The sequence below is a fragment of the Clarias gariepinus genome, chromosome 15, assembly GCF_024256425.1.
Source record: "Clarias gariepinus isolate MV-2021 ecotype Netherlands chromosome 15, CGAR_prim_01v2, whole genome shotgun sequence".
Classification (NCBI taxonomy): Eukaryota; Metazoa; Chordata; class Actinopteri; order Siluriformes; family Clariidae; genus Clarias; species Clarias gariepinus.
The window spans coordinates 22,098,995-22,112,422 of record NC_071114.1 but is presented as its reverse complement, the minus strand read 5'-3'; the positions used below and the strand labels follow the sequence as shown (position 1 = coordinate 22,112,422).

General features: G+C 38.3%; 1 protein-coding gene across 1 annotated transcript in view; it reads left to right on the top strand.

Moving 5' to 3' along the window:
• The first annotated feature begins 202 nt into the window (after window positions 1–202).
• pcsk6 (proprotein convertase subtilisin/kexin type 6) overlaps window positions 203–13,428 on the top strand; it is an 88,183-nt gene continuing 74,957 nt past the window's right edge. Inside the window, exons 1-3 of the mRNA XM_053513624.1 lie at window positions 203–773; window positions 6,753–6,857; window positions 12,953–13,063. Of these exons, the coding sequence (XP_053369599.1) occupies window positions 609–773; window positions 6,753–6,857; window positions 12,953–13,063 (381 nt within the window). The 5' untranslated portion in view covers window positions 203–608. The remainder of the gene's footprint in view (window positions 774–6,752; window positions 6,858–12,952; window positions 13,064–13,428) is intronic.

Sequence of the window (13,428 nt, the reverse complement as noted above, 5' to 3'; positions counted from 1 at the left end):
AAAAATTAGCATTAAACAAAACCTGCAGTCCAGTGCCCAGTTTCAATGAGTTGTCTAAATATACAGTAAAAGACTTATAGTCAATACATTATTTGATATCATCTATTGATCTGCACTGCAGAGCTCTGGGATCCCGTGCATCAGCAGTTTGGTGTGCACATGTTGTAACTCAGATTAACTCAGTCCCCACAGGCTACAGGAAAGCAGTTTTGGAACGCGCTTGCACGCGCTGTGAGGAAAGCGTGCGCTCTTTGAAACACGCCAGCTCGCTCCCTGTACACGCCGCCTGATTGGCTCCTCGGTCGGTGTACGCGCGCGCGCTCGCAGGCGCTCACTAGAGTGGAAGATTCGGATCATATTACTGCGAAGCAATATCGCTCAATTCCTCCTAAATGCGTAAGTAATCGAGAAAAGTGAAGGGGCGCTCGCCAGTGTGACATGTATTATCGTGAGAGCAGTTTCGGCTTGCGGAGAACTGACGCGCGGGTTTATCGCCGTCGCGCGCTCCCTCGTGCGCTCTGCTGAGAGCTTCCCGGATTTCTCACCGCGTTCCACGCGCCGCTGCCACAAAAGTTACGAGACTGCATAGAAGAGAGAAAGAAAGAAACATGCGTGTGTTTGTTGTTTTCCTGTTGTCCACTTTGATGTTGGAGTTCTGCAAATCGTCGCCGTCCCGGAGCGTTTTTACTAACCACTGGGCTGTGCGGGTCAGAGGAGGAGCAGAAGAGGCTGATAAACTTGCTTCGAAATATGGCTTTACAAATTTTGGTCAGGTAAGGTGTTCATTAATTAAATGCACTTTTTTTTTTCCAGTTTTAAGTGAAGAATAGCGTAAAGACTACTTTCTATCATGAACATCCAAGCGCTGATTCTAATTGCTCCAACGCTCCAAGTTACCTGTAACACTGATGTAATGCTCCCTCAGTCTGAAACTCAGTCCTAAATGGGTCCAGTGTCTTTTTGGAAGTGTTTAATAAACATGCATTAAACTCCCTTTAGGTGGCACGGGGGCATAGTGGCTAGCAAGGTTGCCTCACAGTTCCAGGGCCGAGGGTTCGATTCCCACCTTGATTCCGCATGCTTGGTGGGTTTCCTGCGGGTACTCTGGTTTCCTCCCACAGTCCAAAGAGATTAATTGGCATTCCTAAATTGTCTATAGTGTCTGTGTTTATGTGTGCCCTGCGATAAATTGGCACCCTGTCCAGGATATACCCACCCTTGTGCATTAAATATCATGTGATCGGCTCTGGCTCCTGTAACCCTATATTAGAAGTTAGAACTCGGTATTAGAAGATGAATGAATAAACTACCTTTATGCATACAAGAGCCTCTAACTGGACTGGTACATTATATTAGAGAGTACATGTACATGTGCACGTTTATTTAGAGCACTTGCTCACAAAGACACACAGAAGTGTACACACTAAATGATCTGTAATATTTTCTTTTGTCACAGTTGAAATTACAACCTGCATTATGATCAATGTTGCCTGATCAATGTTGCTATATTTATTATTAAGTTCCTTGCTCTAAAATCAACCCTTATTTGCGCTATATCCATGTACTGTATGTTTTCAGAAATATATGCTGCTGTAAATAAAACATGTTTAATTCACTATTAAGCAAACATTTCCATTTTCTCATTTGACTGAAATGTTTATCTACAGTAATACTGAGGAATGATCAGTCATCTATGGCAGTATAGAAGTGCCGGGATTCGAACTCACAACCTCCTGTGTATCTGAACCTAGCCTTAACCGCTGACCCACCACTTCTTCCGACTAGTGTGGATTAATTAAAATTGAGTCAACTCACACTTAAAAACACACTTCTGGTCTTTGCTAAACCAAAGCATTGTCTAGGACATAAACATCTAAACGAAGATGATTTTTTTGTGTTCACCTAAGACAGTTCTTAAAATTTAGGACACAACAAAGACTAATGCACTGATTTTCATAATCTTTGTTTCGAATATAGGTATTTTAGATTGCTACACATTGCTTTATAATTTCTCATGAACTAATGTGCAATGCACATCATTTACAGTAGAGTATTGTAAAAAATAAATAGTGTAAATTTTCCACATTCTATTACACTGAAACAAATTTCGCTAAGCCAATACTTAATAACTCAATGACAATAAAATCAGACTGTAAATTATTTATTTTAGCCCTCTATAGGGTTAGTTGAGAAGTTGGGGATGTTTACCAAGTCATAGTTATATTGTGGTTCTATTCACATAAGCTTAATTTATGGACAATTTTTACATAACAATTAAATATGTAATATGTATTCCATTTCCCTTCATTTAATTTGGAGCACACTCATTGTGCTCCAGACTATAAAGGTGCTGTGCCCATCCATGCTGCCATGTTAATCAAATTGGCCTTTACACTAGACATCTACAGCACCCAGTGTGGCTCTTAAAGCATATTTTTGCACTGTCCGATCATGGTTTCCAGCTAGAGAGAATGCTGAGAGAATACTGAATGTGGTGTGAGAATGAAAAAGCTTGAGAACCCCAGGCTTAATGCATTATATGAGGGAATATTAGGTATAAAAGGATCTATGGCTGCACTAAAAAGCCTGAATATTGCTGTAATGTGCTTTAACTTTGAATAATTAAAAAGAATTATGTTCATAAAATAAATCGGTGGTGAGAAAGAATTTACTTTATAGTTAAAGGGTTCCCTGGCTACAAAAAAGTTGTAAGATAACCCAAGTTTCTCTAACTCGAGTTAGAGAAAGTTCAACTACTGTAGATATAAAATACAGTGACACCTCGGATTGCGAGTAACACAGTTTGCAAGTGTTCCGTAAGATGAGCAAAGATTATTTAATAAATTTCGACTTGAAAAACTAACAGGACGAAAGTCCTGGTTTACGAGTACCGAGTATCATGTATCGCTCATGCGCTTCTTGTTAAGACGCGTCACGTGATCACAACTGAGCCAGCGTTTTTTTCTCTCTCTTGCACTGCGGAATTGTGAGTAATTGTCTCCCCTGCTGGGTCTTAGTTCACGTCTCTAACTGGTATAATCAACATCTGTGCAAGCGTGTACTGTTTTTTATAACATTGTGACCATGTGTGCGTGTAAAATATATTTTATTTTGTATCTGTATGCGTGTGTGTACAGCGTGCATGTAAAGCAAAAGCAAGTCTCATTAGAGAGGTTAAAGATCCATTTCCTCTCTCTGCTCTGTCTTTTTCACTCTCAAGGCTCAGCATGCTCTTTGTGTCGGACACACACACACACACACACACACACACACACACACACACACACACACACACACACACACCGACCCCCCTAATTTCACCTTCACAGACACACACACCTTTCTCTCTGCTCTACACAGAAACACTGCTCTGTCGCTCAATCGAGTGTCATTCGAAAGATTTCTTGTTTATTTTTTTTGATAAAACAGTGTTTCCGTTGTGTGAAAAGAGTGGAGGAAGGGTAACTGTGTAAGATGAGGAAGGGCAGAGGGGAGCTTACTTTAGATTTATGCATACACACACGCAGCGCCTGCGCGCACAAATGGAAACACTTATCTGTCGCGATTTATTTTTAGTTTTTTTTAATGTAAAGTGCAGGTTAATTTGTTTAATTTTTACTTTACATTTTATGTTGATTATTTTTATGTATTTATTTTTTTGGGCCGTAGAATGAATAATTGAGTTTCTATTATTTCCTATGGGAAATTATGATTTGGTTTATGAGTGTTTTGGAATACGAGCCCCTCTTCCGGAACAAATTATGCTCGTAATCCAAGGTTCCACTGTACCTAATTAGTTCTTTAGCACCAGTGTTTTCTGCCAGTGTACATTGCAGTAAAACAATCAAAGTTACAGCCTGTGTGGTGCTCAGTAAGCACAACAAAATGCCATTTAAGAGGATTTTGTTAAGTCACATACAGTACAGTACATTTCACAAAGACTTGATAATGCAGTTGGCATGGTGGCGTAGTAGCTAGAGTTGCTGCCTTAAATGTCCAGGTTACCCACTTCCATTCTCAGCTACTATATGAATGTTCTTTCTTGTGTCTGTCTGGGTTTCCTCTGGTTTCTTCCAGTCTCACGAAAACATGCTAAGACTGATAAATCTCGATAGATCGCAACTATAGGTATAAAATGTAGTTTGTTTGATCCCTGCACTGCTCCCATGTCCTATTTCAGAAATATTCCCACCTTACTCCCTAAGTGTTCCTTCACCATGTTGTTGTTTTTTGGGTGCTCTTATTAGGGGTCAATTAAGGGTCTAATCCACACATTGTGGTTTTATGCTGGACACCGTTACTGAAACAAGGCCTGTCCACACGGAGACGCGTTTCTCTGTATACGTATAAATTTTTTTATTGTATTGGCGTTTCGTCCACACGGATCCGGCGTTTTAGGAGACTGAAACCGCTATTTTTTGAAACAGGTCCCAAAGTGCATAAAACGACACCCTTGCGTCTTCGTGTGTCAATGCGGCCAATTCGTATATTTTGTGAAACGATGATGTCATCACATCACGTGTCGGCTGCGTCACACGTAACAGCAACAACAATAATGGCGGACTACATGATTGTGTTTGTGTTGCTACAAAGCCTATTACAGCAAAATCTATTGTTTCTATGCAACTGTTATGAGCAACAAGCGATAATGGACAACACCATCTTGGTTCGTATACAGCGCGAAGGTTATGCGCATGCTCAAAGTCTTCTTCTCTGTGTATAGGGAACCTCTATGGCAGAATTACAGCGCCCCATACTGGTCTGGCATATATACTACACCGTTTTCAGTGGTTTCGTGTGTACGCAGATATTTCTTGAGACGACGCCGTGTTCGCGAAAAAAAATGATCGGATAGGGAACGCACCGGCTTCGTGTGGACGGAGTCACAGTCTCTTAGTTTAATCAGGCTTGTGTGAAGTGTAAGGATAGCATGCAACCCCAGTTTCTGGGTGTGAGGCAGTTGGCTGGAACATAAATCCAGACCTTTCGCCTGCTACTCTACCACAGAGTCACCAATGCATTGCTTCAAAATAGTTAGGAAAAAAACATAAAAAAACATACTACCATACTTCCAAACTAGACACATCTAGTCTCTAAAACTTGGAAAATGTTCATCATTTAGTTGCTCTATGGAACTATTAGGAAACAACTCTGACAAATGAAATCATGAAACCTCTTTAGTTTATTCTTAGTTTAAGCTTTAAAAGCAATTAACATTGTCTTGATGATCAAGAAAGCTGCAGCTGGGTTGAAAATCATTTCTGCTTTGCTTATGTTTTTGGCCAGTTGATGACTTAGTTTGTGGCTAATTCCTGAATTCTAGCCCAGATTTTTAAAGCTGGTGATTTTGAAATTTGTTTTTTGATGGACAACTTTGGTATGCCAAAGAGTGCAAAAATGAATATCTGTCCACAGGTCTGTTTGCCTTCACTGTAGGAGGCAGGGTAAGATGTCTAAACACTCTTATATGAATTGTGCTTTTTACATTCATAATCAAGTTTAGATGCATTTTAAGCAACAATTTTTCATGCTAAGGTTTATGAAAGTGTATTCTAGAATATACAACGCCTCGAGAGCTCAGAGCAGCTTTTCCTCCCCTGTCTCATGTCACACTGTGGAGGGTTTTGAAGCCAGAATTAACAGAGCATAAACACTCTGCTATAGCTTTAAATAATGTCTGTTTTGCTAACTATAGCTGATCTCCATGGACTAAACTGTGCATGAGGGGGGAACATCATGTTGATGAGTATCTAGCAAAGTTAGAAAGAAAGTCAAGAAAGGAGAAAATATGATTTCAGTTCGCACACACTGATGAAATAGCGCTTGGCCAGATGCACATGTGCACATTCCTGCTTACATTTGTAGCCATTTGGTCTGGAGTGCATTATTTAACATCTCAAGCTTACACATGAAGATAAACTTAAGTTTTGAGCTAGATTATTTAACATTATATTTCTTTTTCGAACTAATGCCAGAATATCAACCTAAAATGATATAGAGTCCATTAAGCTCAGGCTTGCTGGACTTCACACCACCCACTGATTCCCATATGCTCATTTACCCTATTTACTATATCTTTTCTTTATTACTATACAGTACTTTTAGCATGTTGAGATTGCATTTTTCAATTTTTTTATTTTTATTAACTAGATGTGCCGTGACTTTAGTGGCGTGGAATTTATTTTGCATTTTTTTGGTTTAAATAAATGTACAACACTATCTGTTGAATTTTGAAATAAGTTACAATTTTGACATGTTACCATGAACGTGAATGAAGGTGTGAGATTGCAATTATTATGTGGATTTCAATTGCACATTCAAAAGCTCATATAAAAAAATTGACAGCGCCATCTGTTGAATTTTCCGAAGAACCAATGATTTTTTCCAAGGTCTGCATTTTCCATTTAAAATTCAAATAAGCATATCTTCTCTTCCCATGGGCCGATTGCGATAAACAAACGCTACATGTTACCTTCAGCTCAGCTAAATAAAATGGTGGAAACGCTATTGAAGTTCATTCAGTAGTTCTAACGTGCACAAAAAAAAATTAACAGACAGACAGAGAGATAAAAAATTCCAAAAATCTATTTTAGTGGTCTATTACTCATCTTTTATCCCTTTTCTTTGCAAATACCTTCAATGTACAGACATGCCAACTTTACAATTTTATTATAGTGTTGTAGATGATGTCCCAATACTTTGTGTAATTTTGATTGTTTTCATATTTGTCCCCAATTGTATTTTGCTCTCAGATTGGCGGTCTAGAAGACCACTACCATTTCCATCACAGTCACGTGGTGCGGAGATCTACCTTTGCCACCAGGGGCACACACAGTTTTATTCACATGGACCCCAAGGTGAGTCATCTCCTCCCCAGACCGCATACAGGCTCTCATCTTTCACTTTGCACCCGTTTTCTTATCCCACCCCTATACACGCAGCTCCAAGCTCATTAAAATGACAGGGAGATGGGCATCTACTTATCCATAGGTTTATTTGATAGTGCAGCCAGGCATTCAGAGTTAAGCTGGTTCCCAGGGGGCAGAAGTTGCTCCTCTCCTGCCAAAATTATCTGCGCTTGACAGCCAGGCTCTCAGGAGCAATAAAACTTAAGTTGGTGAGCTTTGCAAAACCTTTTTGATCATATCATGACATAGCTTGGAGTCTTGTGGCAAATACTCAATAACCCATTTAATTGTTGTCAAGTTTCCAGCAGGAGGTTAGGGCTGCATCATTGCTGAATAAAACCATCAACCTGGAAAAAACAGACTATGTCCATGCCTACAGCATGATGTTATCACCAGGCGTTTTATCTTATTATTACTTGGATAACATATAATAGTGTTGGTCCCTATCCTCTGAGTCTGCCCCTTTATGTTCTCTTAAATTCTTCAGCTTTATGACTGTGAGTCAGTAACCAATGGAGTACTCCTTATAATTTTGAGTGAGGTAGGTGATAATAATGGGCTTCTTGAAAATGGCCAGCAGAATGCCTGTTTCCTCAAGGTAATGTCATTCGATTTTTGCAAATTCAAGCAGATTCATTACCAGGAAGGACTCTAGCCATGCCTGGGTAACTTTTTCAATTAGTGTAATGAATATTATTGGGCTATTATTTACTGGCACTAATTTCAACGTAATTAAATTTGGTCAAGTGCATTTAACTGTTGGTTTGTAATGCTGCATATTTACCTTCTGGGATTTGAGCGTATTTGTGTGCACTTTGTCTTCCTCATTAGTGTTCGTTTGAAATTTCCTGATGATCCAGTTACTGTTTAATGGCTTGTCTGTTAGGACAGACTTGATAGCTATCGCAAACTATGTTTCTGAGTTTACATTGAAATGTTTGAAATGTTTCCAATGTTGACCTCAATATTTTACAAGTATTTTATTGGCTACATTGTCAATAACATTCTGAAAATCTATAATGGACATATCGGTTTAATGTAATGATGTGGTAATTCGTGCTAATGGAACCATAAACAAGTATTGAGTGCATGAATGAACATAGGTGAGCAAGTCAAAAATGATCTGCACTACAGTTATATTAAAACTTTCTTAAAAGTTCTTATCAACTTTTTTCATTCAAGGCTGCACCCAGTCACTGCTGTTTTCTTTAAAGGAGACACCCAGTCACTGCTGTATAGATGTGAAAGTGTTATATCAGTTCATTTTATTCTGCGGTACAAGCTTAAATGGATTCCTCATTATGATTTGGACCTACAGTATAGGGCTGCACGATACATCGTTTCAGCATCGTCATCGCGATGTACGCATGCGCGGTAGTCACATCGCGGCAGGCACGATGCAGGACAAAATAAAAAAAATTCTGCGTGTCTGATTTAAAAATGTACTTTCTATATTTCTAAACTTTCTATTCACAGATCTATACAGTATTTGTCTAATATAAATTAATTAACTCATATTTAAGGGTTCTTTAAAAACTACAAAGCACACGTTGCTTCACCTACTTCATGCACGCAGTCTCTGCGTGCGCATGGATAAATGAGCGAGGGACGCGCTGAAGAAAAGCGCTGAAATGGAAGATTTGGTCGCAAAAAGAACCGCAACGTCCGTCATATGGAAGTATTTTGGATACAAAAAGGATGATGCTGACCAAAAACATGTGCTTTGTCGGGAGTGCCTGGCAGTTGTTGCCACAACTCGCGGAAACACTACGAATTTGTTTGACCATTTAAGTCGGCACCACAAGGTACTGTATGATGATTGCAAAGCCAGATCAGATTGCCGTCTAAAGCAAAAAAAAAAAAAAAATTATTTCGGATGCCAGTGTGACGCCTTACGCAGTGCGTGTGTCGCGCATAGGCGCAAAAGCAGCGTGCAGTCTTGTAGATCATAAAGAACTGTGTATATATATAGATTTATATAAAGAAACCAAATATTTTTATAGAGTTGTTGAAAAGTTTAATCTTTTTTGTTAGCTGATGACCAACACTTGTTTTACTTGCTAAAAAAAAAGTATACAGACTAAAAAAAGAGAGAATCTTCTGACATATTATTTTATTTATTGTAAGATAATTATTGTTAACATCACTTGTTATTGTCATTACAACAAGTTAAGTTAAGCTTATTACAATTTATTTGTTACCTCTCGTTTTTTTTTTTGTTGTTGTGACAAAATAGATTTACTAATCTGTTTTCAAGAAAGAAGTTGTTGAATAAAATGTTAAATTACTTATTTTGTCACTCATGTTAATTCCTTAATGTGATATTAAAGTGTCCTCTTTTCATTCACAAAATGAGTTCCCTTTCATCAGGGTAAAAGCAACATTCATTATTAATTTCATAACGTATTAGAGCCTTGATTTGCCTGAATTGACAGTGAATAAGGTAAGCCAAACTGTTTATGAAACAACCCAAAATAAGCTTAAAAAAGTATTTTATTTCAGGGTTTTGATTATACTTTTACATCTTTTTATTCTTTAAAAATGCCTACAAAATTACCCCAATTATTCTTGAATTATTATTTGATTTTTAAGCAGTTTAAAACACCTGGTGAACATAAATAAATTTGTACACATCGCAATATATATCGCAGGAAAAAAATATATCGCAATGTAATTTTTTCCCAATATCGTGCAGCCCTACTACAGTATACTTTAAGGGAGGTAAAAGTTTTTTGAAGAGAGTTATTATTAGTGATGAGACATGGAAGCACTTTGGGTCTGAGAGTAAACAGCAAAGTACGGAACGGAAACATCCTCAAACGAGAACCAAGAAAAAGTTCAGAAGTCTATCATCAGCTGGGAAATTGATGATTACAGTTTTCTGGGATTCTAAAGGGCCAGTATTGGAATATTGCCAATAAAAAGGCTCTGTAGAATCCAAAGACATTGTGATTTTGACAATTCCTGTTTGCACAGTTCTGCTCACTCTGTTTTAATTTGTTAAAGCATCCTTCCTATAATCCTGATCTTGCCTCCTTTAACCTGTTTGGTCCCCTGAAAGCATCCCTATAAGGACAAAGATTCACTTCTGATAAAGAAGTGAAGATAGCAGTGCTTTTCAGCCTAAAACATTTTTAATGAGGGAATACGAAAGCTTTTAAACAGATGGGCAATGTGTATTGAAAAGTAAGGAGATGTCAAAAAATAATGTTTTTGTCTTTTCTAAAAGTTAATGTAAGTAAATTCCACAGCCAAAGTGCATATAATTTTTGACTCCCCCTCATACTCACCCTTGTACATATCTGGATATGTCTTGGACATTTCTGTATTGTAAATTTTAAAAACAATCCACCTCTACCCACACCCCCACGCTGCTCCCCCCCCCCCCCTTTACACTTAAGGTTGGATTAGTTTATGTTGTACTGAGTGGGTAGTTTACTGCTCTGGCATTGACCCTATCAAGAAAGCTGGATCTGACTTCTTCGAGTGTGTTGACTGTGCATCAGTGATAAGGTCAACACAATGTGCTTAGCTTGAAGATCTGGATCTTGGCTCAGAAAATAATTTGGCCTAAGCTCATAAGTCTGAACAGCTAGCTGGACATGAACCCTCAATACTGTGGAAGACTAACAAGCACAGCAAAAAATCCACAAAGGAGTCAAAGTTACTGTCTAAACAAATTAACCATCTAGGAGAGACTTTCAGGTGCAGATGACCTCTATAAATTTCAGGAGCATCTGGAGATCTGCCAGCTTGTGTACATCTATGACAGGTAAAAAACAGCTGTACAGCTGTGATAGTCACATCAAAGATGGTTGTGGTTGAGTATGATTTTAGCATGCAACTCGACACACAACAATGAATGCCACTGTCATTTTTTTTTTTTTCATGGCACCTGTGATGGATGGTTTTCTTTATTAGAGTGCAAAGACTTAATTGACACCTTCCTTCTGGTATGCAACCGAGTGCCTCTTATCTACCCTGCATGAAGGGCCCAAGACAGGACTCAAGACCATCTTAAAAAAAATTGGAGCACACATAATTGGAGGGCAGGAGATAACAATGGTCAATTTCCATGAGGAAATTTGGTTATTAGAAGAAGAACAAATGAATTCAGATGGCAATTTTTACAGGGATAAATACACAATAGTTCCCCAGCAAACCACCAGCTTTTTTGGGGGCCCTTGACAGTCTCAGATACTAAGAGTTCAATTCAGTAGTGGCACTTTTTGTCTGTTTTTAAAATTCAGCAGTCGCAGTTTGTGTCCAAAGCTATATCTAAGAAGTTTTAACCAGTTCCTGTAGTTCCTTTCATTTCCCAGGCTATGGGTAAAATATTATAATATAAAATTTGTGAATTTGTAGAATAACTTTATAACCCCAATACAAGTCGGTTCATTGGCATAAATATTCATTGCTTGAAAATGCTAACTGTCCATCACCTTGGCATGTAGATGATGCAATTTGCTTGCCAAATAAGTTCAACCAGAGTGCAACATGACAAATCTGTGTCTGTTGAGATTGTTCTTATGGGCATTTTGTCTTTTTGAAAATACTTCAACTTAAAGTTTAACCTTTTAGTGATCTTGTGATTACTATATGAATGAATCACAACAGTACTGTTACCCTGTTGACATTAGGCTACTATGTATTTTCATGTTATGGTGTATTTTTTTTTTTTTTTTTTAAGTTACTGACCTGAGTTAGCTCAGTGGGACTGCAGACGTTTTATGAGCCTCAGCTGAACTTGGAATGCATATTTGCATGGAATGAGGGTTGTGGAATTTGTCCAAGATTACTCATATTGTCATTGCATTCTGGGTGACAAAATTCACAATCCGTGTGCAGGGCAGGAAAATTTCAAATCACTAGGATCTATCATAATGTACTTACGCCCAGTCAATCTTGACTTGAAAGAATCTGAACTATCCCTTTAATGCCTCCAGGGATGTTTACGGATGTAGATGAAGGTCTGTGCCTAGTAAATTGTACATCACACAGTTTAGATTATTACATGGTACTTCTGCTTTCTTTCCAGGTCTTTTAGTCTATGACAGAAGGATAAATAATACATGCTTTGCCTAAGAGTACACCTTACCGAACAATGCCCATGGAGAAATTGTGGACGTATTTTATTTTGCACTGGCATCTTGTAGGGGACATAATTTTTACTATCCTGAAGTGGGCAGGACCACGGTGGACCGACTTTATAACGTCAAATTGTCGGCTTTTTGGCTTTTGTTTTTGTCACCAAGAATTCCTTGTTGCAGCTGGTAATAGCAGTGGATAAAAGTTGCAATAACCTCGCAATAAAAGTTGAGATATGCAAAGAATAAAGAATTTCACTTTGCGGTAATGTGTATGTAATGAATACAGTAAGTTTGGCTTAATTTAAGTCAACGTTGTGGTTTTATTTTGACCAGCCTGTAGACACTCAATCCTCACACCAGCTGTTTATTTGCTATGCAGTAAGGCATGGGTTTTTTTCCTTTGTCTAAGCCGATGACAGCCTAGCAGGTGATGGTTGTCATCAACCTAGCATGTAGATGAGCTGCCTAGCTCTTACATATTTTAAAGGTTCACTACTCCAAGAAGTCTATGCTGCTTCTACCTGGACAGCTGCTTTAGATTTTATAACAGCACCCCTCCCAGTGGTGTGAGTCATCTCTGAGCACCTAAGAAATTTCTGTTCAACATGATATTCTTGGCAGATGGTATCTGATGCGTGTGCTGGTTAGGAGGAGTGAAATAAAATACAAGTAAGAATAGCATGTTCGGGAAACCTACACTGATATTGTCTTGAAGGTTGCAGAGAATGATTCTTGGATGATGGTGGTATTTATGGCAAATGCCGCTTCATTGGTCACTATATCTCTAAGTACATACAGTATACACATGGCAAAGAAGTCATTGAGGTGTTAGACACTAGGCTTGTGGTTGTGCAGGGTTTCAGAGGGCTACTGTACAGTACATTCTTTGCAAGGTGTTTCTGAATTGCTTTTTATCTAATACAGTACATGTGAAGTTTGTGTTTGTTTTCTCAGGTGGACTGGATCCAGCAGCAGATAGTAAAGTCTCGAGTTAAACGCTTTGCCCAGAGCGACCCCAACTTCATCTATTTCAACGACCCCAAGTGGTCGAACATGTGGTATATTGTAAGTAATTCATTTATTAACCATAATTTAGACAACATATGCAATCCACAGGTGTTTTATTCCTTTAAAAAATCCTGCTTGATGGTCCCTTATTCTGATTATGTGATTAGTAATAGATTTGGATAGTATCGACTGTACCTGTATCACAATCTGCAAACATATTTCTTAAATAGATGCTCACAAAAACATACACTTTGTTTCACATAAAGTATTTATTTTTTTATATACTAATAAAATCCTTTTTGTTATCCAGGCTCTCTAAAGAGAAAAAGCTGTATGAATGGTAGATAGTTAGTTAAAGAACCCATAAACCTTCAAGTGCTTATTTGGAAGCCTAGCTGGTGTGTGTTAACGAAGAGGCTTGA